We start from the raw sequence: 27,301 nt of genomic DNA on the forward strand, positions 1-27,301 counted from the left end.
AATAAAAAGGTGAAAAAAAAGTCCAACCACAATATCCAAGAGCTCAAGATGTAATCTTCAAATTACTTTGACCTACCAACAGTCCAAAGCCCAAAGATATTCAGTTTACTAAAACATAGGAAGCAGGAAATAGTCACATTTAAGAGGTTGGAACCAGACAGTGTTTGCTGGTTAACTTTATATCTATTGGCAAATTGATTAATCGACTAATCGTTTCATGTCTTATAACACATTCTCATGTACATTCAATTCTGCAGTTTTCAGTATGGAGCAATGGTGACTCCTTCATCTCCCTGTCGTCATACGCTAGAAGACGATATGAAGATGTGATGGCGCCATCTACTGGACGGTGTTAGCAGCGTCACTTGCACTTCTGACTGCATGTGACATTAAATCGTCACACATACGTGTTACTGTCTCACACAAAGCATTTGCGATGTGCTTTTACTTGATAATGACACATCAACGTCCAGACAGTATTTTAACAAAGTAGTTGTTCAGTAAATTAACTAAAAACATAATTAATATAAGATCTGCAGCCTCTAGAACCGCCCGGCGGTCTTCTAAGATGATCAGTAGTGATTTTAATTAATGTCTTCCTGTGTGTATTGAAGTATCGTGTCACTGGTATGGTATAGCGTGCGCGCGTGTGTGTGTGCGCGCGCATGTGTGCGGTCCGTTATTTTCCGGGTTGTGCTCATCGCTAGCGGTAGTTGCTCTGCTTCAGCCGCCAGCTGACACTTGTACAGAGGAGGTGAGGTCAAATTTGACTGTCTCTCGCTCCCCCTCTGTGTGTCCGTCTGTCTGTCTGGGAGAGAGGCTGCTAACTAGCGCAGAATCATCATCATCATGGCGGATCAAGGCGAATCTCCGGCTCCTGTCCACCACCCGCAACCAGCGCTGACAACCAGCTGGCCAATTACCAGGGAGTCGTACGAGCTGCAGGAAGTCATAGGTTAGTACCCGGAGATGTGATGGACGCTTTATATTATCATGGAAAGGCACGCCGCGGCGGGTTATCAGCTGTGAGTGACGATGAGGGCCTACCGGCGTTTTCATATGCAGTAGCCTCCTGCAATGCTTTGCAATGCGGATGTTAACAGGCACATTTAGACACTACCGGTTTACAGCACTTTGAGTTCTCTGACTCTGACGAAGCCGAAATCAGTTGAAACGCAGGTTACTGCACGGGTTTGAAAATGTCACCTTCCCTAAGTGCGTTTTTAGTGGCTGGGATAATAGAGACTTACTCCAGCTGTGCCAGTTTATGGCACGTGCCCGCAGTTTATTAGCCATCACCAAAATCACAGATGCTGTGGCTGTGAAAACCCACCACGTGTTATTTCAATTGTTTTATCTGAGATGGCATGTAAACAATTAAAAGGCCCGTCACATCATCTGCCATCAAGTGGGCCAGGTTACAACTGTAACATGTACTTAATAATAATACAACTAAGCATAATATTTATGATAATAATAATGATAATGCAAATAATAACATTAGTAGGCCTTATAGAATTCTTCATTTTAACTTCACTAAAACTTTGAGTTACCTTAAATAAAAAGTGAGAGACTCAACTCCTAGCAGGACTGTAACTACCTAGTATTTTTGTTATTGATTAATCTGGTGATTATTTTTTCATTAACCATTTAGTATGTTAAAAATGCCCAACAGTGATGTCGTAAAATATGCCTTTTGTGTCCGACCAACAGTCTAAAACTTAAACATATTCAATTTACAACCTTTTTTGCTTAATGATTAATAGATTACCATAATAGTTGGTGATTAATTTTCTGTAATCGATTAATCGACTAATTGTTTCAGCACTTACTCCTGCTTACTTACTTACTTACTCCTAATAGCCATGGGTCAAAGGCAGTGAACTTACACATGCTCACTCTCTTGTTAAGCCTTGTTTATATATACCTAGAATAAAAACAATTGACAATATATAGCCCTTCATGTGTTTTATGCATGTTGTTATTATGATTAACCCTGTGGGTGTGTAAGTTTGAAAAGTGTCCCAGCATAAGACACACAATGCTCAGCTTCAGGGTTGTCATGAATCATTTAATTTTAGAAATGTTAGTAACTAAATAAGACAACAATAAAAAACCTCAAATGTACTGTGTAAAAGTTCCCTGAATATTTTTGGCAAGTGCATGCACTGTACAGATGAGCTGACAAGTCATATCATTACTGATAAGAAATAGCACCACAGCTGTGTGCTGTTGACTGTGATGAGTTAGGGAGACCCCCCCCTCTCTCTGTTCTCATAATCAACTGGTTAGCAGTCAGATCTCATGTGTTCTCTTCTTCTCCTTATCTGCCGCTCACAGTTGGCAAGCAGTATGCTGTGTGTCACAGCTTCTTGGTGTGAACTTTCACTACTCCAGCGTGGCCTGATTTGTAATGAACCAACTAAACAACACGTTGAGGGGGGAAAAAAGTGCTGTACTCAACTTCAGCTTATGTCATTTTGTCTAATGTTTCAGCCGGCACGCGTGAAAGATGAATACCATAACATAAACACACAAACTGAGGAACAGAAGGTCAAACAAGTGCCGTAAAGTCACAGCCTGATGATGAATTTAAAAGTTGTCTTCCAGCTGTGTGTGCTGTGAGTCCCCTCTTTGCTCATGTCCACTTTGTCATTGCTCTGTTGTGGCTGTGATTCCAGGCAGCGGGGCCACAGCTGTGGTACAGGCAGCCCTCTGTACCCCCAGACAGGAGCGTGTTGCCATAAAGAGAATAAACCTGGAAAAATGCCAGACCAGCATGGATGAGCTATTGGTGAGTACAATAAATATGGGCTTATTTTCTCAGTGTGTGTTTTTGTACCACTCTCTAAAGCCGTGCTAATACTTCCCCTCTGATCCATATTGTTATTGCTCTGTGTAAGTCTGAATAATGATATTCATTAATGTCCCTAAGAGGTTGTAATACTGAATCATTTGCTGTGAGGTTGTATATACTGAGATGTATATCAATTTACTGATTCCTGTTACTACAGTTTCTTATAGATTACTACAAAGATAAAAAATACAAATGGTAATTAAAAAACAAATGCACTAAAAATCTGTCCAGTTTAACATAATTTGACACGTCGTATCCTGTCGTTTCTCTCTCACACAATAGAAAGAAATCCAAGCAATGAGCCAGTGCAACCATCCCAATGTTGTCACCTACTACACCTCCTTTGTAGTGAAGGATGAACTTTGGTTAGTCATGAAGCTTCTGAGTGGAGGTAAGCTGCATGGCACCAAATCCTACTTCTGGCTTGATACTACATGAATGCTCAGTGAATGTGATGATGCTAATGTGATGTTTATAACTCACTTATTCTGTAGTTGTCTCCAATGAAAAACACTGTAGTCATACAATATACAATATGCTAATTGTCTATTGACTACATTCATTATTCACTATTCTTTACCTTTATTTTTACATGTTTGTTGTCAAAACAATAGCACCATCAGACCACGGCAAATTCCTTGTAATGTATATTACTTGGCAATAAACAGATTCTGATTCTGATTATCTTTACTCAGTATTTATATCTGGATAGTAAAAGGGACAACTGGCAACAAATAAGACAGAATTCAAATGATTGAAATGGTCTTTGTGAGTTTTGCATAAAATAATCAGAAAGAGCATTTCAACCACTATTTCCCATTATGTATCCTGTTTTTTTCAGCACAGTATTTTAGGCTGGTTGTAATAATTGATGTCTTGTCTTAGATTCTCTTTCTCTCATTTACTACGTGTGATTTGTTTTGTTCATTTTGTGTGAGCATTGTTGGAGGGGTCCTGAGACCAAACATTTAATTGCCAACGACTGCTTCACTTTAATTGTTGTGCATATGACAAACAAAGAACTGAGCTATTACAGTTGTATGGAAGCAGCAACACCCTCTTGGCTGCGTGCTTACATCTGTGGTCTGATGATGTTTCTTTGCACATCCTTACGGTTCTCCCTAGAAGGAATTACAGCAGTGATGTTACTCACTGTAATGTACATGTTATGTTTTACTGTTTAAAGGACAACAAGCAATTAGCAGACAGTGAAGTAATTTGCATCTGGATATTGATCATGTAATGACTCAATGTAACACTGCAGCTGATTTGTGTTCCTCATTAATATGGGAAAAAATTAACTGGATGTTTTTGTTTTTTCCATGGTGTCTTTTTAGGCTCTATGCTGGATATAATTAAGCACACAAGCAAAGACGAGGACAGAAATCGAGCGCTAGATGAGCCTATTATTGCTACTATATTAAAAGAAGTCCTAGAGGGCCTGGACTATCTGCACAGAAATGGACAGATTCACCGGTAATGATTTTAACATTTTAACTAGTTGATTATTTTTTATGTGCTTTTGTTTGTGGAAGATAAAATGTTGTCCCTCCCTTGTAAGATGCTCTGGACAAGAGAGTTAAACAAATGGTTATAAGAAAACGTTAAATTAAAAGCAGTCCGGTAATTATATGTGTTGAAAGGCAGTGCAGTTATTTTGTTCTGTAAACTCCCTGCATTTCAAGGTCACCGAGAGGCAGGCTTAGACCTCTCTCAGCCCCTTGGGCAGAGTTCCAGATGGTGGTGGGCTGTGGGACTAGTTTACACGAACAGAAGAATCAATGCTGCTCCACATGACTTTGTTGTTTGACTGTGTTTGTGTTTTCAGGGATGTGAAAGCTGGGAACATACTACTGGGAGAAGATGGATCTGTTCAGATTGCAGGTGTGTGAGACTGTTGATATTTCTTCAATAACTGCTGACATGATATTTAATAGGTTTGACCAATTTTCGAAGCCAAAAGAGAACCAGTGCTTACATTTGCTTTAAGTTATAAAACTATTTTCCACACTATATAACAATGTCACTTACCAGGGTACATATTATGGATCTTCACTAAGTCAGCCCCGTGCTGACACAGCCATTTAGAAAAAAAAAGATATTCACAAAAGACTTTATTGAACAAATAACTGGTAAAACTGTGTAAAGAAAATGTAAAAGAAAATGTCTTGACTCATTTCAACATACCCAATTTTTCTCTCTTAGCTATGAGCGATGCATTGGTTATTTGTTTATATTTTCAGATTTTGGAGTGAGCGCATTCCTAGCCACAGGGGGGGATATGACCAGAAACAAAGTACGAAAGACCTTTGTTGGCACGCCATGCTGGATGGCGCCAGAGGTGATGGAACAGGTGAGTCTCTCTCTATCCTTACAAAAAGGTCACCAGATATCTCAAAATGAGCTTGCTTCTGCTGTACTTCTTCATGTAATGCTATTAGCCGATGTATTTTTGACATGATAACCACTTAAATCACAACATTAACATAAAGCCCCAGAGACTTAAGTGCATTTGATTTATTACAGATTACTTTGATTTTCTACCCACAGGTTCGAGGCTATGATTTCAAAGCAGATATATGGAGTTTTGGAATTACAGCCATAGAGTTAGCAACAGGCTCTGCACCCTATCACCGCTACCCTCCCATGAAGGTGAGTGTTATTATTGGTGTTACTTATTCGGTGTGGTGTCTTAATCGCAGGTATTCTTGTGGCTTTCCTGAACCAACTTGTTTCTGTGAAGTTTCATCGTTAGCAAGAACAAAAGATGTGGAGAGAACACATTTTGACTTGCTGCTTTTGCTGTAATTGGGAACCCGAACAATGAGGCAACCTTTTATCGAAAAGAACCCATTGCTTTTACTTTCCACAACATTTCCTCTACAAATGGTTTCCTGCTTTGAGTTTCTTTTCCTCAGTTACAATGTTTGTGTTGCTGCTGAAGTGTTTTTTGACCATTTTCATTTCTGTCTTTTTAGGTTTTAATGCTTACCCTACAGAATGATCCACCCACTCTAGAGACTGGAGTAGAGGACAAAGAAGCGCTAAAGAAATATGGCAAATCATTTAGAAAGCTAATAACTATGTGCCTTCAGAAGGATCCTGCCAAACGGTTAGCACCACATTCCATACATAGAGCAAAATATTTCAGTAAAGAGATTGACATTCAGGGAGTGCTGTGTTGTGATGTATTTTCAACAACTGTACTTTTTCTTTTATCTCTAGGCCTACAGCTGCAGAGCTTTTGAAGTGTAAATTCTTCCAAAAGGCCAAGGTATTTGTTTCATCTCAAATATTTGACTCGCCATCTCTTATTAATGCTATGTTTGCGATCTTTTTTTAGTTTATGATGGTTATACGTATACATCAAACAACATACAGTATAAAACGTCCACAGGGACACTGTATTGATACGGAAAAAGGAAATCTAATGTTCTTGTCTGTGTCTTGTACTTGAATTTATTTAATCCCATTAAAACACATTTTTGGGAAAAGCAGTTTGAAATGTAGAACCAGAGCACTAAGTAGGTTGTTTGAAGTTTATTCTTCTGTAACACAATGACTAAGACTTTCTGGACATTTTAGAGTTAAATGCACAGTATTTTCAGTAATTTAACATAATGATTTACAAGGGTGTCCTCATGCTCTGGTTCAGAGGTTGGAAAAGCTGGTTAAAAGCTGATCTGAGTATCTGCAATGCACAATTGAGTAATTATTTGCATCATCAGTTAGTATAGTTTGCATAATGTTCATTTTATCAATGGGAGGCAGCAGGACCAATTACCGTAACCTCATGGTATTGTTTCCATTGAAACTGGTGTTTTTAACCCTAACCCAATTTATCAGTTCACTACGTTTATGAATTTGATTTTTCTCTTGCAGAACAAAGAATACCTGGTTGAAAAGCTTTTGTATCGTGCACCAAAGATTTCCCAGAGAGCGAAGAAGGTATGTTTACGCAAACATTCCCTGTAAAATAACTCCGTTATTGACTAAACATGAAGAAATTATGGCAGAATGCTGGGCTCAACTGAAGTCTCTCTCTCCACCAGAGCGTTGCATTTACAGTCAACACAAGCTACGCACTCTGACTTTCTTAAGAACCTCAAACACTTCATGCCCAAACTGTTGTGTAGATTATGTAAAAATATGGGCCACTGCAGCATAAGAGTCAAACGGCATAGATGTACGGGCATCTTGTGTCAGTGACTCACCATGCAGCTCTCTGCACGTGGAACAGTAAAGACAAACAGGATTAAATTAATTGTTTACATTAGGTAACAGAAAAGGGGACATTATTGTTCAGTTAGCTTGCTCAGTTGCCCACTGGGAGGAAGTGCAGTTTTCAGGAACAGCTGATATTGGCTTCACATAACACTCTGCCTGGATGGACAGGACAGAAATGGGAACAGAGGGCCATTGCCGGAGGGCAGAGTGGCCGAGTGCAGGGGTGGAAATTCACTGACTGGTCGGGAGTAAATGGAGGGTATAGTGGATAGCAGGGCTATTACTGTGCATGACGTTAACATTACGCACAGACAGGGCAGGGTGTCAATAAAGAGGGAGGCAACTGTTGTGAGAGTGGCGTAATTTTGTTGAGGTCTGTTGATGGTTAATGTGGTAACCACAGGCATCTAGCGATCGTAACAATGAATGGAAAGGTACTTATTTCTAAATAGGTATGTGGATTTCCTATATTAAGCCTCATCAATACAGTGTATTACAGCCTCCACTTTAGACTGTATTCACAGTCTCTTAAGCAAATTATGTGAAATTGGATCTAAACGATGGCACTTTGTGAATGTACTTCTACAGACAAGAACCTATATCCCATGGAGCCATTTTATCCCAAAATGAAAATACACAATTACTTAACCCTTACTGTAATTAATACACTTTCTGTGGAGTCAGGCCAGGCTGAATCAGACATTAGTCTAATTCACTTGATGGCTTCGGTGGATTGAATGTATGAGCCACAGAGACAGTGTCCTTGTTGCTTTGTGCTGATTTGACCTGCAGAGTCATCTGCATTATACAGTACATTCAGCAAACATTACCCAAAGCTTGCAGAGACAAGCAATACTGCAGAGACATTGTCATCTCAGGATGCTGTGACCTCTTAATATCAAGACCACAGTGGCTTAAGATCTTGTCCAGTTACTCCCAAACCTCGGAGTTCAGCTCCTCTCTATACACAACCACCTTAAATCTCTTGACCTCTTTCTGCCTTTCTCCATCTCTGTTCCTTGGTGTTCTTGTTCTTGTTTCTGTAGTTTTTGTCTGGTGTGGTAGTTGTTCTGTAGCCATGGTAAACACATGCAATTCTACTCCCAGGAAACAATTACTATGTAGGTTTAAGAGACGAGACTCAAAGCCAGAAAGCTCAGTATATAACCTTACTCCATGAATGGGCTTTAAATGGGACCTAGTTTCTCCTTGAACATACTCCAGTGGATGAAAAGGAGATGGCAGATCCTCCGGCCAGCTGTCAACAACAAAGTAATTTTAAATGAATACTTCATCTAATGAAAAAAGGGGGAAACTCAGGAATGATTTCCTAAAAAAACAAAAAAAGAAGAAAGTGAGGAATAGAGGAAATTGCCTCCTACAGACTCGACAAACAAAGATTTGTCAAGGCTTTTGTCATATTTGAAATATGAATGTAAAAAACGATCATGTTCACCGTCACACAGCATAAACCGTAGTTACATGAGAGTTGAGTAACCAGCAGAGGGCACCCTGACACCCACAATAGAGCTTCCAGATGAGAAATTGGGAGAATTGGAGGCTTTATTGTTTAAAGATTGGACATTAGTGGCTTGAGGATTGATATTGAGTTCCAGTGTATGGTTCAGTGCACAAACGATGATGGAAGACTGATTGAGTTCTGCATGGATGCTTTCTGAAGCCTGATTCAAAATAAAGGACATTTTACCTGAATGTGCATCAGTTTTATCCCCTGCACACCCTGATATCAGTTATTAGCAACACTGATCTTGCAATGTTTCTATTCATACTCAAATATGTTTTCATACATTAACAGTGGGTTGAACATGTCAGCTGCATGTTTGGCGTGTAAGTTAGTTTTTTTTATGCTTATGAATGTCAGTCGGCTGCTGAGTGCATTGATCTGTGTCTGTTTTGCTCAAGGACCCCGAGCAGAACTGGGGGAGCCTTGGTTCTATGTCAGGTTTGGAAAAAAAACCCGACACCACCAGCTGGGTAGTGCTTCTTTAACTCTGACCTTGTCTAAAGCTGGGTAATTTATATGACCCTAGTGGCTTACAGTTTTGTGTGCTGTCTCTTCTGTAACATTGTGGTGCTCTTATATTTTACCTCACACTGCTAGACTAGTCATGTGTTGCTTGCCTTACACACTCTTCCAGACTGTAGAACTGCAGGCTTTACCAATGACTCTGTCATACTTACCTGCTTTGTTATGCTGGTTACATTTGCATTACATTTGCGTTACATTACTACTGGTGTTTAACCAAGTCATATTGGATATCTCTCTTGTGTTGCCTCTTTATATGATTTATAGACTTGTACTGTGCTGTACTCATTGTGCTGTACCCATTTTTTAAATTAAATAGTATTATTGCGAGCAACAATGTGGTTTCTATTGGAGTACTGAGCAGTTTTGTGAGTCTGTGTACTGTATATCACCAATGTTGTGATGACATTCATACCCGTGACCTTTGCAAATGAGCATAAACAACCTACAACATATGTAATGCACCCGTGGTCCGTCAAAGATTGTTGAATAAATGTGTGTATATTTTGGTTTTTGCTAATTTAAATCGACTAATATAATTGTAAAACAATAGCTCATCAATGAACAAAATCTGCAGGGAAAAAGTACTCTTTCCTGTTTGAGCACTCCCGTTCTCTTCCAGCCACAACCAGCTGGCCTGATTAGTTTATATTCCAGACAACTGCAGCGTATCGCTGCCACCATGACAAAAATACCCAACATTGCTCTTGTTTCTTGTTATAATGCCTTGTTTGAACAAGATTTCATTTTATAACAAGATATTACTACATACCAAATTGTTCTATTTTTACAAGAAACTTTTCTTGTTATAACAACATAACACTTTACCATTATAGCCTACAATATCATCTCCTCGTTTTTTTCTCTTTTAATAACATATACAACATAAGTTTTTTATTTCATCAACCAATACCAGTTTACCGTGTTAAAATGACAAAAGTTTATTTTAATAAGATATGTCGATTTTATGAAATAACAAAAAACGTTTTGAGATATAACAAGATTAAGTGATATGTTGTTATGACAAGAAAAGTTGAAAATGGAAAAACGAGTATATGTTCTTGTTATAACTAGATTTTTTTTGTAATTGTGGCAGCCATACACTGACCAGACGTATATATTTACTTTCATTGTCGCAAATGTGCAGCTGGGGTTGCCAGTAGTTTCTCTCAGGGAGGGGATCCTTTAGGGTTCCAGTACTCCAGAAGCAGTAAGAACCACTGCTCTAATATAAAGGCCTGTACAACCTAATGGAGTCATGGGTAAAACACAATGTACATACTGTACGTATTCAGTCGAAAAACTATGAATCATGTCATTAACATTAAGCGTGCTGGCTGTGTGTCGTCATGCTCCAGGTGAGGAGAGTCCCAGGCTCCAGTGGCCACCTGCACAAGACAGAGGACGGAGACTGGGAGTGGAGCGATGACGAGCTGGACGAAGGCAGTGAGGAGGGCAAGGCAGCAGTGAATCAGGGCAGGGTAGGTGAGACTCCACCAAGGCTAGCCTCAGCAGTATGTATTCTTTCATATTTACTCGTGATTCTTTATATTCATCTTCAAATGCATAGGAGTTTTATTACACATCAATCATCATTTTTTTAGATTCAGCTTTATTTGTCATTGTGACAAAACTACAATGTGGAAATTCAGTATTTGAGTTATTAAGGTGTTGGTCATTATTGTTGCATGTCTAACCTGTAGATGAAACAGTTATGTAACTTCCCCTCTGTCTTTAACCCTTTACAATCCTCCCCTCCCTGATCAGTCAGTGTTTTTTTGGATAGCAGATGGCTTATCTCTGAGAGAGCCTGTCATGAGGTCGCTGTAATGAGCTGCAAGATAGCTGCAAGGATTTGAGGCAGGAGGAACTAGACAGCTATGATCAAAGAGCCCTTTGATAAAGATACCCAGCTTTAATGTATGATGCAATAAATACTATGTTATCAGAAGTAATGATTTAAGAAATAAGTTGTTGCTGAAAATAGGTTTGGACTGACAGACGGATGGACAGATGGAGAAACAGGCATACAGTGTATGAAGGGGTGTTCATCACAAGTTCTTTGGAGGAACTGAAAAGAAGGAAATAAATCATTGTTATTGCTGTGTGCCTATGAACATGAGACAAATGTAAATGTGTGTTTGATTTTTCCCTCCAGTCACGAAGGGTCAAAGATGAGGCCAAAGATGTAAGTTAGCTCTTCCTCTCGTACACCAAATTTAACAACAAACAACAAGTAAACATTTTAAATATCTTTTTGTATTTTGGTGAAGAGACCAGTTGCCATAGACAAATAAGCTTCATCCTTTCTGCTGCTGTATCATTTTTGGAAATGCAGTTAACTGCAGCTTGTGTAAGAATCATGAACTCAATTATGAATGTTTATTTCACCACACACACATTTTTATGCAGTTTAATCAAAACAGCCAAGCACCTGTTTTAAACTGTCTGACGAAGCTGGCAAATTACTCCTCGTCGATTGCTTTGAATTGACTTGTTTTCTTTTTATGATGAGCTCTGATTTGATATTTACCAAGGATGTAATAGCATTTGCACAATTATACCTCTCATTTTGTTCCTCCCAGAATGAGGAGAATGCCAACAATGTCCCTATTGAAGGGTTGTCTATTCAGCATCCCCAGGTGAGGGATTCAGCCGCAGCACCAATTTGTCATGATTCAATGACCTTGATGCCACATTGATTGTCTGTGTGTGTGTGTGTGTGTATGTGTGTGTGTGTTTGTGTACATCTATGCGTGTGTACATGTGTGCGTCTGTCTGTGCACATGTGTCGGTGGATGAATATGTGTGCGCACATGTGTGAATGTGGGTCTCCTGGAGGGATGCTCTCAGCAGTAATAACTCAGAGTAAATGGTTGTCTGCCTGACAGTGCCAGCTCAGTGCCTGGGTGTATCTCATCTAAAGACTCTCTGCCATTGCAGCCCATTTTCTAAGGCTATTGTCATTTTCGAGAATGAGCCAAAGCAGTTTGAGGTGTAGTCTTGTGCTCCATTCAGGAATTAACTCTGACAGCTACTCAGCAGTCATTTCTTAACCTTGATATCCATTCTTTACCATACAAAGCCTCCATTTGTAATATGGTAGTGATAACGGTGATATATCCTTACACAATACACCTTTATGTATTGTTCCTTTTCTTTTCCCATACTAATTCCCTGCAGCTGCAATAAATGGAAGGCATGTTTCAGAAAAAATAAACCACATGCGCTGAGTGTGCGGCCACCGACACACACACTTGTGGTTTATGTTCTCTGACTATATGTTCATCTCGCAGTTACCAGAACCTCTTGCTCTGCAGTATATGCTTCTTACTGCTTTTCACAGAAAACTTGTTGGTCTGATCTCTAAGTCCATTAGTGTACCATGTAAACTGCCTCATCATCAGATGCTCTCTCATGCAGGTCGAGCCCTTTGAGGACAGACAATACATTCAAGGCGCTGTGAACATGGTACTACGGCTAAGGTGAGACAGATGCTTCTTTTCAGATCATTTTCTCAATCATCTGCTGATACACAAGGCAACCTTAAGAAAATATTGATTTGGATCACTCGTGGCAACACAGTCTTAAAAAGCAGTTTAAAAAGATAAATGCACAGCAGATTTACAAATGACAAATTACGTTTATGGATGCACATCACTTTGCTTCCTACACATGCAGGATATTAATAGACATAATGATCTTTGCCTGCTACAGAGGGGGACTGGCATTGCCATGGATCCCTTCATCTCCCTTTGTCTCACCGGTTGTGTCGTAGGGAGGAGAGCGTTACACTCCATTGGTTCTCTGGCTGTGCTCCACAATCTGCTTTCCTCCATTCACAGCACCTTTTGCTTCTTGCTGTAGTATTCCAGACATTGCTCTTTATGATTTCAATGGCAAAGTGGAGGCTTGTGATTCAGCCTCAGAATGATCAATGTAGATCCTTACTGTTACAAAACAACCAAATTTATAGTGCCCTTTCACTTTAACATATGTAGTAAGAAAATGCAAGGCAGATATTCACATTAAAAATGAATTATCTGTAAATCATGTACTTTATATCTTCCCTCTCCCTCTCAGAGAGAGAGAGAGAGAGAGGGCATTTTAAGGGATGCAGCAACAGACAGACAATGGTGCATTTCTGGACAGTTGAAAGTCTGCCTGTAGCTCCCTGATGAGCTGGTTGCAGAGCACACACTCTTGGTTGAACAGACATCTGAAGGTCCCTCAGGCATCCAGCACAGCACAGAAAGCCATTTTATTTTGTGCTCACTAACAAAACAGTGGTCTGGATGCAACAGGAGATGGCGAACTGTTTGGTGGCAGATGAAGAGTCATTATTCTAACCTGGTGATTAAAATAAATTGCCTGTTTCGATGGTATGGGATTTTTGCTTCCTCGGTTTCACAATTCATCCATGGATTTAATGATGTTTGTTTGATTTGTGGATTTTTTGGCTTAAACACAAGATGCAGATTAGATATGGTTATCAATAGTAAAGCGCTTGTGAAATCTAAAAATACGGTTACCCTGGTAATTTCAGAACAAGCTTGTAAAAACATGCTGCAACAGAACATGCAGCAAATGAATTAGTTTGTACAGAGAAATGCATTCACTGTGTTTAATGTGATCCCAGCATTAGGCTGGCAGGTGGTCCCTCTGGTTTGTCAGCTAGAATATTCAGTATTACAGAAGCAGACGTGGAATGGATGTCTTCTTAGATAGAAGTCCATGAGGCTTGATGGCATTTTTTTTTCTAGAAACATTCAAATGCTTAAATATACCCTGGTGGATTACCAAGACCTTTCACTATACTCTCTTCTTTGAAATGCTCTCTAGTATGATGATGGGATTTTTGTATTATGCTTTATACTCCCTAAACTAGAAAATATGCACTTGACAGAACATTGCATTGCCTTTGATGCAACAGTAAGATACAAGAAACCTTTTGAAAATGCGAATAGCATCAAGTGTGCGTGTACAAGTGCAGGTATCTCCACCTGAACAGCAGATGTTATGCTGACTCATTTTAGGAGCATTTGGCATGGAAATCTTGGAGTGAGTGCAAGAAAACTGGTTCTGAGCTATTTGCTCTTAACTGAAGAAATGTTTCTTTAAGAGAATTTATTTTTTTATTGTTGAGAAGGATTTGGCTGGTATGTTTTAAGGTGAATCAGCACAGAAGGTATTATAAGATGAGAGACTGCATTCATAATATTCCTTGGCTGTGCTCTGATGTTTTGGGGGCAGAACAAGAGATACTTATGGCCACAAATAGTGTGAGACTGCAGAGGAAGAAGTGTATTTAAGTAGGGTTTATCAGGAATATAAGATTTATCAGGAATATCAATGTAAGGCAGTTGTTTTTGTTAGGCCTCGATGCAAATTCAAAGAAAATAGTTGTCAGTTGTCAGGTAAAATATTATACTAGCATATGAGCACGCTGGCAAAAAAACACAACAATAAAAACCTGATTTGAAAAAAAAAAAAATTATTGTAAAATATTATGATCCTTGAGAATTCGTAAAAGTTTAAAGTTAAATACCAAATCCACGAAAGTAATTGCATTTGAGAGAGCAAATAAACAGCTAATTGGTCTCCTCTCTCAACTAATAAGGGAGTTCAGCAGATTAGCATGAGTTCATGGTAATATGATCCCCTCAGTAGCAGAGACGGGAGAACAGCAGCAGCATGATTGGATTTTTGTCAACATTTTTCTTGGAACTCATTCAATCTTTCTTTTTTTCTTTTTTTTTACAAAGGCACTGAGGTCTCCTGAGAATAGCGTTGTCAGCAGTTTGAAGGGAAGTTCAGACTTGCATAATGCTTACTGTTGGTGCAATGTCATTGGAGCTTAAATAGCCCAGATGCAAATTGATTTCACTGAGCAGTTCAGAGGTGACATTTCCACATGTTTTGTAAAGGTTCGTCTTTATAAAGGGTAACTGGCAGATCAGAAACATCTTTTTAATACATTTTTAGAGAAACAGTAATGTCACCCATAAGCCTGACGTTGGGTTTACAGTTTGCTGCCATCTTGTCACATGTTTTGAGCCAAATAAGTCCCAACCACCTCTGCACAGGCATCTCTCTCGCTAGCACAATAACTTGGCCCCTCATTGTCTTATAATACAGTATATTTTTGGGTTTTAGCCCGTTGGTTTGACAAAACAAGCAATTTGAAGATGTCACTTTTGGCTGGAAACTGTGACTGGTATGTTTCACAATTTTCTGACATTTGTGTTGTTAAAGGAATAATCGATTAAAATAATTGATAGTAAAAATAATCAGGTAATGCTATTTTACGGGTTCATAATTTCCTAATAATTTCCTAGTAAGTTTGCTAGAGAGAGGAGTTGTTGAATTGTATGTTTGGCTGTAGGCAATTCTAACATTTTGCATGTTCAGCTGACCGGCTGTTCACTGACAAGGTTATGCTAGCAATTAGTTAGAATTAATGAATTGTTAGTCCAGAGGCTGAACACTGTCTTACTTTCCCTACAATTAATAACAGATATTATGGTTCTTTCCTGGAAGGTTCTTGGAAATTATTAGGAAAATATAGGGAAATTACAGACCTGTAAAATAAAGTGTTACCTGAAACAGTAAGGGTTAGCTAGTTGCAGCCCTAGTAACATTTTAACACATTTAATAGTTTAAAGTACTATACATTAGTGTTTTCTGTGTGAAACCTGGATCTTTAAAAGTGCTTAAAATTGGTTGCCTTTTTCTTTTGATGTGCATTCAGCCATGTGATATGCTATTAAGATATGAGCTGTGGGTACTTCTTTCAGTCATAACAGTGGATCATCCCCATACATATATTGACAGTCAGTATGTGTAAGTAGATGTAGTGGTAGTAGTCAAGGCTATGCAGTCTCTGTGTACTTGTCACAGTAGAGCATGTGTTTGTTGGCCTTGTTGTATCTTCTGTGACAGATCTACATTTTTCGTACCTAATAATACCGGTCAGCTCCACGATCAGTAACATCTGTGACAGCCAACAATGCACGGCTGTAATTTGTTGTACTGACAAACATTACCAGGTGTACGTCTGGGAACACTTTTAAAAGATTGTCCTAGAGATTTCCCTACCTGTCTCCATTATGTTTGCCAGTGAGATGTTTATTAAAGCCTCTACCTAAAATCACAGACCCGTCTTTATTAGTAGGAAAGCAGTCTGTCCACTTTAGGATTATATCGTACCATTTTTTTTCATGTCATAAACCTGTCATTGTCCAGTGGGATTATACAGTCCTCTCACACACGCAAATTAGTTCACAATGTGTCAAAAATATAAAGGGGGCTGGTGGGTGAAATGCTAAATATACTGCTGTTGAACTGTGGAAACATTAAATCTTCACAGTGGTATTTAAAAAGGTTCTGTAACTCTCACACGTCATGACAGTGTTCAGTCGACTATCTATGGCTAATCCCAAGTGGTCCTGACGTAGTCTGACAGAATGCTTTCTAAACACTGTGGGTTTACTACGGAGGAGGCAGATTTTAGGCACAATTTATTTGGGCAGGGTTATGATCCGCTTACATTCATGTTGCCTTGACAGCCTTGGCAATGTGCACCCCCTGCTTCCACTGCTGGGAAGAGAGATGTTCATGTCCATCTGCTCCATCAGAGTTTTTATCCGTTTTTTTTTCTGTAACTATCTAAAATTAAAAAAGCTTTCAGCTAAGATGATAGCAAGTCCTTACTCCCACTATTTTGCGTAGACTTGCTACTAACAAACTCATTGCAAATATGTCTTTGGTTATGTATGTGTTGAATTATGGGTCTAATCTCTGAAATGAGGGTTGTGGGCTGAAAGTGTAATTAATATAACTAGATCAAATTAATCTTCTTCTACCACACTTCTTCTTTGGGGTAGCACTGACACGTCCTGCTTTTATCAGCTACTGGCTACTCCCCTGTCACGCACACATTTTAAAGACAGATTTCTAACGTCAGTGTTGCAAATGAATGCAAGTTGATGCTGTTTAGAGGCTGGAGGGCACATTTCATTAATGCAAACAAACAAGCTGGATGTATACATGCCTGTTTGTTTTTTATATTTTACTGCAGGCTAGGTTTGAGGATACACACCACCTCAACAGGCTACAGTTACATTACAGCCCCATGTAAACACTAAAATCACATTTAGTCACATTTAACCTTCACAGAATCACAGAATCTAAACAGGTAAATTCACACAGATAAGCAGAAGCCAGCATTTTCTGCAGTTCTTCATGTAGTTTTGAGAAAAGCATTTTTACAGTATATATCTCAGTGGATACAGCAGGTGTGAGGTGTGAGAAGCAGTTAGACAGCTGTTATCTACTACTCACTATGAAGCTACTGAGACATGTCCTCTGCACATTCATCCACTGCTACAGCACATTTTTCCCACAGGTGCTCTGTTTTTATGTTAAACCTCAATATGTAAAGTTGGTCAAAGTGAAGGACAATTCACATTCAATATAATATCCATTACTTTTTTATTGCAACTCATTTACCTAATGATTGTGTTAGTTACTTGAGGAAAGGTGATGAACATTTATATTAAAAGATGGATCAAAATGATTATGTGTAATGTGAAAGGAGTCGCTGGTAGTGATGAGAATTATTGCTAGACTCGGCAGTTCTCCTCAACTCTGCAGTGTTTTAGTGCCTTTCAGCTCATTGTTTCTGTTTTCTTGCCTGCAGCTTTACTCTTTTAATTCACTCTCACCGCTCTTATCGGTGCCGTTATCAGCAATGCTCATGCTTGCTTCCTAATGTTCTGCAGTTCAGTCGTGTCTCTTCTTCTGAGAAACACAGCTGTTAACAGACAGAGCTACAACAAATTTAAATCTGACATTTCAGATACGACTTGTGCAGTCACACCCTCTTGTCTCTCCTTTCAGGAACTCTAGAAAGGAGCTCAATGACATCCGGTTTGAATTCACTCCTGGGCGAGGTAAGAGGTCTCCCTATATGGATTTGGATGTGCTATTCTCTTTGTGATAACATCTTCAGGCACAGTGGATTGTTGTGTGTGTAATGGGTAATGGCTGTGTTTGCGCTCATGACAGTATCAAATTCGATATCTAACACAATTACCTGCTAAGTGGAATGTTGCCGGCCCAATATTTGTCATGTTATTCCCTCACAAGACACTGCTGATGGCGTTTCCCAGGAACTGTTCTCGGCCGGCCTTGTCAACGGGCACGATGTTGTTATTGGTAATGTTCCACCTCTTTGTTCTGGTAAATTGTATTGTCTGAATACATACTTATCTAAGCCAGTGTACCATAAAACAACATCATCATCAGGATTTTACTGGAAAGAGGCTGTTATCAGAGATGGACATGTATTTCATTTAATTTATTTCTAAAATTACTTTAGTAACTAAAATTACTAAACTAAAAACTACATACAATAACCTAACTATTGTCATAAAATGTTAACTGGTATGGGAACTGATCACATGAAATATCTTATTTTTCGAATGCTGATATATACTTATCTTCTACTGTTTTACTGTTCTGAAATGTACTCTGCAGATTGTAAAACTTGTTTGATATTATTATAACATTATGTTGTTGTATGCCCTCTGCATTACAGTTGCTGCTAACCTTCAGAAGATTGTTGATGACCCAACTACCTACAAAGTGTTGACCTTTAAGCTGGTGAGTTTCTAGATGAGTGATGGTTGATGACCCGCTCCTGGGTTTGTCCTGGCTGACAACGTAAACAGTGTTGTTGATGAAAGGTTCAGTGAGGAATGTGGAGTTATTGGAAAGGCCGCAAACAAACCAAATAGCTTCAGCATGAACCAACATCTGTCGATGAAGGTTTTTCAGTTGATGAAGGAGTTTTGCAATGTTACTAGATAGGAATGTCTTTGAATCTGAAGTGCAAAAAATCTATTTTTGTATGTTGTTAATTAATTTCAGTGGAGTAAGAGCCTGAAAGGAGTGCACCCCTTTTTTATTTAATTTCATTCTGTGCAACACAGCTGCATTAAGTATATTTTGCTCACAGTAAGCCCACATTAAAATAATAAAATGATTTAAATATATTTCACAGCTGAACAGCTCTGCATAAGGAAACTATACCTTGTATCAGAGCTTTCCTTTGATGGTTTTCTTTAATATTTTGTGTGATGTCTGAATGTGTTCTGTGTATTATCCGAGCAGAAGATTTGGACAGCCTCTCTTTATCTCCAGCATCAACAAAACACTGAAGGCCACACACAGTTTTCAACCAGCAGCAGGACTGCTCTCCTTCTGCTGGCTTCACTCTGTGATGCATCTTGTTAAATCATAATTGAAACTGCTGGATGCTGTTTATTTATGTGTGTACTATATAATCTATAATCACAGCAGAGGGAACAGACGGAGACTAAGCGCATGTTGCGAGCGTGCCACTTTAAGAAGTCACCTTTGTAAGACTATTAGAGAAACAGTGACATTTGTGAAGAAAGAAAGGAAGCAATAATGTCAGTCATCCTGACAAAAATATGTAAATGATGTTTTATTGACCTTTCTGTAGTTCTGGGTAAACAACATCTGTGCTCTAGGTCACAGAGCTTTACAAAATGACCTTTCTGCCATGTTTGCCTTATCAGCAGCTAGTGAGTGTTGCAGGTGGACCAGTCTCTGGAGAATCCGAGTGAGGGCAGTGCACACACCATGCAGATATATGGGCATGCTTCCATTTCCATATGTTAACTCTGCTCCACTGCAGGCAGTGTAAAACCCTCACTGTGGCTCCATCCGCTTTTCCAAACGAAGAGTTACGAGTGCAGTGTCACAAAACCCAGGGAGTGAGAATAATTACCCTCACTCGGGGAGCTGTTCCTAACACTTCATGCAGACAATTTATGGTGTGGGTGGCACTAGAGCAACTTTATGACTTAACTGTACAAGAGGTCACTAAAGACTCAGAAAGAGTGACCTGTTTTCATAACAGTCCCTCCATGCTGATCAGACAAATACAGACCTCTCAGACCCCCCGAGGGATGGAGTGTCTCTCCCTGATCAGGTGTGAATTGCTATAGGCGGGCAGGTATTAGGCCACCCGTTCACACGGGCTTTTCCACAGGAGGAGGAGAGCTGAATGAAAAAGTCCCAGGTTTTTCGGGGTACACTCAGACAAATCTAAATGTGCACTGCCTTTAATATTGCCTCCGTGAATAGAATCTGAGCAGCCTATAAATTGGGGTGAGAAGAGGGGCTGGAAGGTTGGACTGTCAGTAAAATACATACTGTGCTCTGTCACTGGGAGCTGATAAGTTTAGGGAGGATGCACTTCATGGCCAAAAGTATGTGGATACCCAAACGAAGTCTTGAGTTGGTGTTCCTATTCATCCCAAAGGTGTTGGATGGGGTTGAGGTGGAGGGTTCATCCACTCCAAACTAAGAAAGCCATTTCTCTATGGACCTCAGTTTGTGCACGGGGGCATTGTCATGTTAAAATAGGAAACAGCCTTCCCCAAACTGTTGCCACAGTAGCACATTATTGTGTAAAATATCATTGCATACTCTTGCATTAAGATTTCCAAAAGTACACATATTGTGTATATGTTACATACAGTTTGATGATACATGATATACATGTATGTTTCAATGTGTGCTACAATTACAAAGACATGTCACATTTAATCCAACTGTATAATATAATAAGTGATGCTTTGACCGATGCTCTGCAGAAATGGCTCCAATACTGACCTTATTAAACAGATTGGCCAGATGTGACACACCCACATGAAAATGCTGTTTCTTACTCACTTTCACTATAAAATTGTAAGAGTGCAATTTTATAAACCTTCTAGCATTCTAACCTTTTAACATTGATGTGAATGTCTCCCCTTAAAGTTAAAAAATAAGAAAAGACCAAAACCAACAATGCGTTAATCCGTTTCTCAAATCTCCTAAATGCCTACCCTATTTGTGGCACTCAGCCCTAAGGCCATTGATTCCTGTTGAAGATGTAAAACCTTCCCCATGTTCCCATATAGGTGTCTATGGCACAGAGGAATAGAATTTTTGAAAATAAGGTTGAAAAACTTACTCACTAACTTGCAGTAGTTTCAAACCCCTGATTAATCCGCAGTGTTAGTCTACATCTGTTCTAGAGATTTTGCAGGATTAGTTGTTGTTGATGGTGATGAGAGTGTCAGGATGTGAGCTAGCCCCCATTGACCCTCTTGATATCCTCCTCACGCAGGCTTCCGGCTGTGACGACACAGAGATCCCGGACGAGGTGAAGCTGATCGGCTTTGCACAGCTAAGCGTTAGCTGATGCCCTCTTCATGCCTGAAGCAGGTGAGACAGGGGAGACAGTTCAGGGCAGACAGACTGAGGAACACACCACCACTTCCTGCAACATCTTCCCCAACACCCTTCCTGAAAACTCACTCCCCCTCCTCCCTCACCTTCCTTTCACCTTCCCTGAGGCCAAGCACCACCACCACCCCGCCTACACCACCTTAGCACCGACTTCCCTCTCACTGTCCCCTGACCTTTAACCTTAACAACATTCCACCGCCCAGCGCCCAGAGCGGGATCAGGATACAGCCCAGGAACCTAAAGATGTACTCAGGTGGTGACATAAGGTGATTAAGATGTAGCTTTGAATGTTTTATTTATTTTTTTCTTTACTCTTTTTTTTTTTTTTTTTACATCACATTACCTTTGTGTTCGGCAAAGCTCTCATTATTTATTGAAATGAGGAGGTATTTTCATTTTGTTTCTCGCACTGTTTTGTTGCCACAGTGAAAACAAATTTGCTTTGACTTGCATCTCACAAACACATTCATTTGTGATGTGAACATTTAGTTAATTTATGGGGAAAAGCACATTTTCATAATAACATAATGAATGTCTTAAAAGAGAATGAATTGTATTTCTGTGTCAAGAAAGACCTGTTTTACATTGACAAGAAGGGACCCATTTGCTTGAGTGTGCAGAAAACAAAATGAGACCTGGATGCTACTGTGTATAATTTGCTGCTCTCGACAGTGCTAATGCTTCAAAATGTTAGAGGTGCCTTGTTCATTTTTCTGTGCCTAAGAAAGTAGACAATGAGTGAGACCACATAAAGAGCAGAGCCTGCTGATTACCATTTCACCAATGTATTACTCCAGCAATGACACAATTCAAGTTACTTAATGAGACAAGCTACAATGCACTTTTGGGCTGAGTGTGTGCACCCGACAAGCAGATGCTTAGCCCCTGGAGACAAGTTAACTTGTGTGCTTTTGTCATCCGACAAATAAAACATAACACAACCTGTAGTCATGTAATCTGCTCTGGTTGACGTGTATTCAGATGCCAGGTTAACAGACAAAACCACAACAGTTTAATTTTCTTGCTCTGTCCTGCTGCACTACAAAGCCTTTTGTTCCCAAAAAATATAGCAGTTTCTAAAATGCAGTGTATGACAATGCATCTGAGGACGAAACCAAAAGGCAACTATTGAAAGGGTGATGAGCCATTTGTTTGTCCAAACAAGTCCAGTAGCTCTAAATTATTTTTAAGTATTGAGGTGGTAAATATTAACTTCTAACTAAATTCTTTATTATTAAGTAATTTATTGTGTTTTCTATGTACAGTATGTGTACCATTTCAGCATATTACCCCTGTTCCCTCTCTGTAATCAGCTGATGTCAAATTTCTGACAAAGAGCAACAATAAAGAATTGCTATTATTTAAAAAAGGTGTGGAGTATTTACTATGACAGTATCATAACATCCTCAATTATAACTTGATACCACCTCCACTAAAACTTTAGATATCTGAAGATTGATGATTTTGAGGAAGTTTGATTTAGTAGATATTTGCTACAAAAGGCCAATTCACAACTGTAATTTTTCCTAGTGGCATTTTGCTACTGCATGGACTATGGTCCATTCAAGTCAAGTCAGTTTTATTTATATAGCTCAATATCACAAATCACAAATTTGCCTCAAGGGGTTTCACAATCGGTACAGCATTTGACAGTCTGTCCTCTCCAAAAAAAACTCCTTTAACAGGGAAAAATGGAAGACAACTCAAGAAGACCAACAGAGCAGGGATCTCTCTTACAGAAAGTACAGACATGCAATAGATGTTACCTACAGAAAAATCATGAGCCGTAAAGGGTGAGCAGCTGACAGACGGCTGCTTTTGAGCACGTTTGGCTACATTGTCAAAAAGAAATCAAACATTGTGTTTTTTACTACTTAAATAGCTTTAAAGTGAGACTATGTTTGAAAAAAACTTCCTCTTACAAGTGAAAAGTTGAATTAATGAGAAATAAAATGCACCATTGCTCAGTTCAATACACTCAGGGGTTTTGTTGCTACAGGCTTATTTGGTATGATCAGTAGCTTATGGTAGCTAATTCTTGTCTCTACTTGTGATACTGTTAAATTATGTTTAATTGTTTACTCTTATCCTCTAATTTCAAATCTGTCGTTGTTGAGGAAGTTACATAGGTTTGCTTTAAATGGCTAAATAGTTTTAAATAATCCCTTATGGGACCACAGTAAAACAACCTGCTCTTTAAATACAAACACAACACTCGACACAAAAACGAAACTTTAATAAACCTAAAGCAACCCTCTGCAAATCTATAACAGGCAACGCGAATCAGGCAACAAGTAAAAGCAGTAATATAACTTTAATTATTCAAGTATTTGTTTTTTAATATAAAAAACATATAATATATAACAACAACCCCTTGCGGGATAGATGCTTTCACAGTAAATGTCACGTTAGCTTATAATACTACAAAACCTTTGAAAAAAAAAAAGAAATGAAAATTTGGCCAGAAAAGCAACGTTTTCTGAAAAACACAAACTTTTCCATGATGTCAGTAGCAGTGCTTCAGTAATCACCGATTCGCCAGATACATGTGATAATACATCCAGTCTGTAATGGTCTTAGCTACAGTTAAACTCATACTTGCACGACATGGTACTGTATTTCTCTTAATGTGCGGAGGAGTTGATAAGCTGAAATTGCTGCTGACGTAAAGCATACATAACCAAGAGCAGCAGCTGGAGCAATGAGGAGCCGGTAGCTGAGACACACAATTACCTCAAGTATGAAAATGTCAAAGAGGAGGAAAAACAAAATGCATCTAAAAAAACAAACAAACATACATCTGATTTTTTCAGAGAGAAGAGGCAGTGAAATGATGACAATATGTAAACAAAAACATCAGGCATATTCATAACAGAAAAGGAGCACCAGCGAATTCAGTTTAATAATTACCATTGCTAGAGACCAGTGATTGAAAAATGTCAAATTATCTTTCAAGTTGGTCTGTTCGGAGACTGATAATATACTGCAGCTTATTTTCAGCTTTGTATCTGTGTTCATGATAAAGAAAAAGGGGAGAGCAGCATCAGTGAAGATTTATCTCAACAGACGACCTGGTTTGTTGTTGGATAAGATTTGCATTCTCATTGTTCAGGAACTCTTCTTTCATTTGTAAATAATACTTTTAAAATGTATAATATCATAGATGTAATATAGTAAATTGGTACTTTATTGATTCCTGCACAGATATGCACTCCTGCAGGAAGATCAGGGTGCTAAGTCAGCAGCCTGGCAGCGGGTAGAGATTCAGTGTCTTGCTCAAGGACACTTTCGCAGGGCAGAAGGTTGTCAGAGCAAGGCCTTGAACAAAGGTCGTCTGGTTAAAACACCGTCACGCTGCTTAATGCTTAACGCTGATTGACTTAATGCTTATAAAGAATAGTCTGCTTAAATGGAATACATGAACTAAATTGCTTTCAGTAACAACACCACATTTTAATTATGCATGAGAATACGCGCTTTACAAGCCTCGTGCATTCATTAACAATCATGGAGGTGTAATCAGCAGAAATAGACATATATGGATGTTAATGAAAACATCTGTCATGATATAGAGCCTTGCAGAAGCCCTCAATGTTTTTACATTACTCGGTGTGATGACATTTGAAAAGGAGAAAAAGGCAAAAAGAAAAAAAGTTGTTGTTCAGTGGTCCTCATGTCCCCTAACATCTCAGGTGCTTCTTGCTGGACATGTCATTCCAAATGCGGTGCATCTCCTCCGGGGAGATCTGGTGCACCGTGATAACCCGTCTGTACCTGCACAGACTGTAGGCCATTTTCCAGTGATTAAAACCACTGTTCTGATACGGGTGTATACCCAGCTTTCGCAAACACAGTCCCACATACACATCCTCCAGGTGCAACAGTCTTGTGTGTAATGACGTCTTGTAGATTAGCTCAGCCACATCCGCTGAGAACACGTAGCCAGTGCCCGAGCAGAAAGGTGGGTATTTACTCTCAGGATACAAGTCCCTCGACATGTACCACTTACTGCGCATATCCCTTATGGGACCACCATTTATAACGTAGCCGGTAAAATATCTCCTTCTTGGCTTGGTGGTGGGCTTCAGGAGCTTGTAGATCAGATTGTCCATGTTGACAAAGATGTCACTGTCTGTCTTCATGATGTACTGCGCTTTGGGGCAGAAGGTAGCCACCCAGCGCATGCCCATCATGGTCTTGAGGGTGAGGTTGTGGTAGGAATCAATAAAGTCCTCCACCACGATGTCATGGAAGATCTGGCTCTCCTGCTCCACCATCTGGTTCAGGACGGCGTCCGTGTTCTTGCCCAGCAGAAAGATGGTGAGGATGCGGATGTCGCCAAAGGTGCTCTCATCCCCCCAGGTCTCCCGGATGGCCTGCCGCGCATCGAACTCCTTGTGCGTGGTGCTTATGAGGATGACTAGGAAGGGAGCGACGCTCTCGCACTTCTTCGGCTCGCTGATGACAAATTCAAAGGCATGTGGGTTAAGGGGGCGGGTGCGGATGTTGTCGAAGGTGATGTTTTTGTGGGGTTTCACAGTCTTACGTATAGGCACGGACATGTGGCCGACATAAGTGGTTGTCGGGCGAGATATGCTCAAGTACCACAGAGCGCTCGCCCAGCACACCACTGTCAACAGGTATAAACATGACACTTTTGAAGGCATTATGCTGCATTTAGGTGTATTTTGATGAGCTGGATCTTATAAGGCTTTCTTTCCATTAGCAATGTTTCACCCAGTGAGGCAGCATGAAGCTGCTCCAGCGGGCAGTTTGACATTAATTGTCAGTAATGGTTTACTTTAGAGAGAAGCGTATGGACGTCCAGTTTCTCTTGGTGACACTGCCGCTTCTCCATTTACATCTGAAAGAGAGAGAGTGAGAGAAATGGAACATTAATACAAAAGGGTTAGGGTTAGACAGGCGCTAAAAATATATTTTTGAATAAATCATGAGAGAAACCAGTTTTTTTAGATCCAATAAATTCAGCAGTGCCAACTCAAATATGAATAAAAGCCTAACCATGGACTTTGTTATCAGCAACTAAAGCAACAAGTCAAACAAATGTTGCCTAACTCTCATTTGTATACAATAAATAACTTCAAGTACTGTAGAAACACCACAGAGAAAGTTGACACATCAAACTCCTCATTTGAGTGTTGGAGTCAAAAATCATCACAGCAAAAATCAATTTGTTTCCTTGAAGTAAATCTAGTCACAGTATCAAAGGAAGGGACTCAGATGAAATCAATATCTAATAAATTGCCAAAGGGGTTGAAACACACGTGGGAAAGAATGTGGTGCCATCAGCCGTCTAGCATAGGTGACTCATCATCAGACGCATATTATTCATTAGTTATTATTCACTGGCAACACACACTGTGATGCAAGGATTTTCTACATACTGTGTTACAGCCTTGGTTTACAAATGGGCCAAAATCCACTCTGTGAATAATGATTTTCAATTTTGTTTTCAGTTTGCTCTCACACATTCAATGACAAACAACACAGAATACTTAATGGTTATGATCATGTAATAATGAAGCAGATTTTGGTTACGGGCAAGGAAAGCACATCACAACACAATGACATCTCGCTGATGTATTGGAGCGTTGCAAATGCCTAAAACTGCAACACATTTTCCTGACAATTTGCGTTTTGTTCAGTTTGTGGTCTCTACCAACTCTTGAGGGAAATATCTGGCTTTTTAGCAGCTAAATGCTCCATGATGTTCACCAGCTAGTTGCTTACTGTGTCTTTCTGAGCAGGTAGTGAACAGTGCGTTTATATAGAGTTTTTTTGCTCAGAACTGCTTCTTGCTGCAGCCAAAATCGACGTAA

At 39.5% G+C, this 27,301-nt stretch overlaps 2 protein-coding genes across 2 annotated transcripts; one reads left to right on the top strand and one right to left on the bottom strand.

Annotated features, from left to right (window-relative positions):
* The first annotated feature begins 849 nt into the window (after positions 1-849).
* On the top strand, positions 850-21,427 carry stk39 (serine threonine kinase 39). Its single transcript, XM_070914541.1, has 18 exons — positions 850-955; positions 2,682-2,794; positions 3,140-3,248; positions 4,195-4,333; positions 4,686-4,741; positions 5,101-5,210; positions 5,408-5,509; positions 5,836-5,969; positions 6,083-6,131; positions 6,740-6,805; positions 10,490-10,612; positions 11,290-11,319; positions 11,717-11,773; positions 12,555-12,616; positions 18,033-18,085; positions 18,282-18,350; positions 18,733-18,797; positions 21,340-21,427. Exons 1-18 carry the CDS (start codon positions 850-852, stop codon positions 21,412-21,414), a joined length of 1,518 nt encoding a protein of 505 aa, XP_070770642.1. The 3' UTR covers positions 21,415-21,427.
* Positions 21,428-25,141: 3,714 nt separating this feature from the next.
* On the bottom strand, positions 25,142-26,128 carry b3galt1b (UDP-Gal:betaGlcNAc beta 1,3-galactosyltransferase, polypeptide 1b). Its single transcript, XM_070915134.1, has one exon. It carries the CDS (start codon positions 26,126-26,128, stop codon positions 25,142-25,144), a length of 987 nt encoding a protein of 328 aa, XP_070771235.1.
* Positions 26,129-27,301: the final 1,173 nt, after the last annotated feature.

This window comes from Enoplosus armatus, chromosome 11 (genome assembly GCF_043641665.1).
Source record: "Enoplosus armatus isolate fEnoArm2 chromosome 11, fEnoArm2.hap1, whole genome shotgun sequence".
Taxonomy (NCBI): Eukaryota; Metazoa; Chordata; class Actinopteri; order Centrarchiformes; family Enoplosidae; genus Enoplosus; species Enoplosus armatus.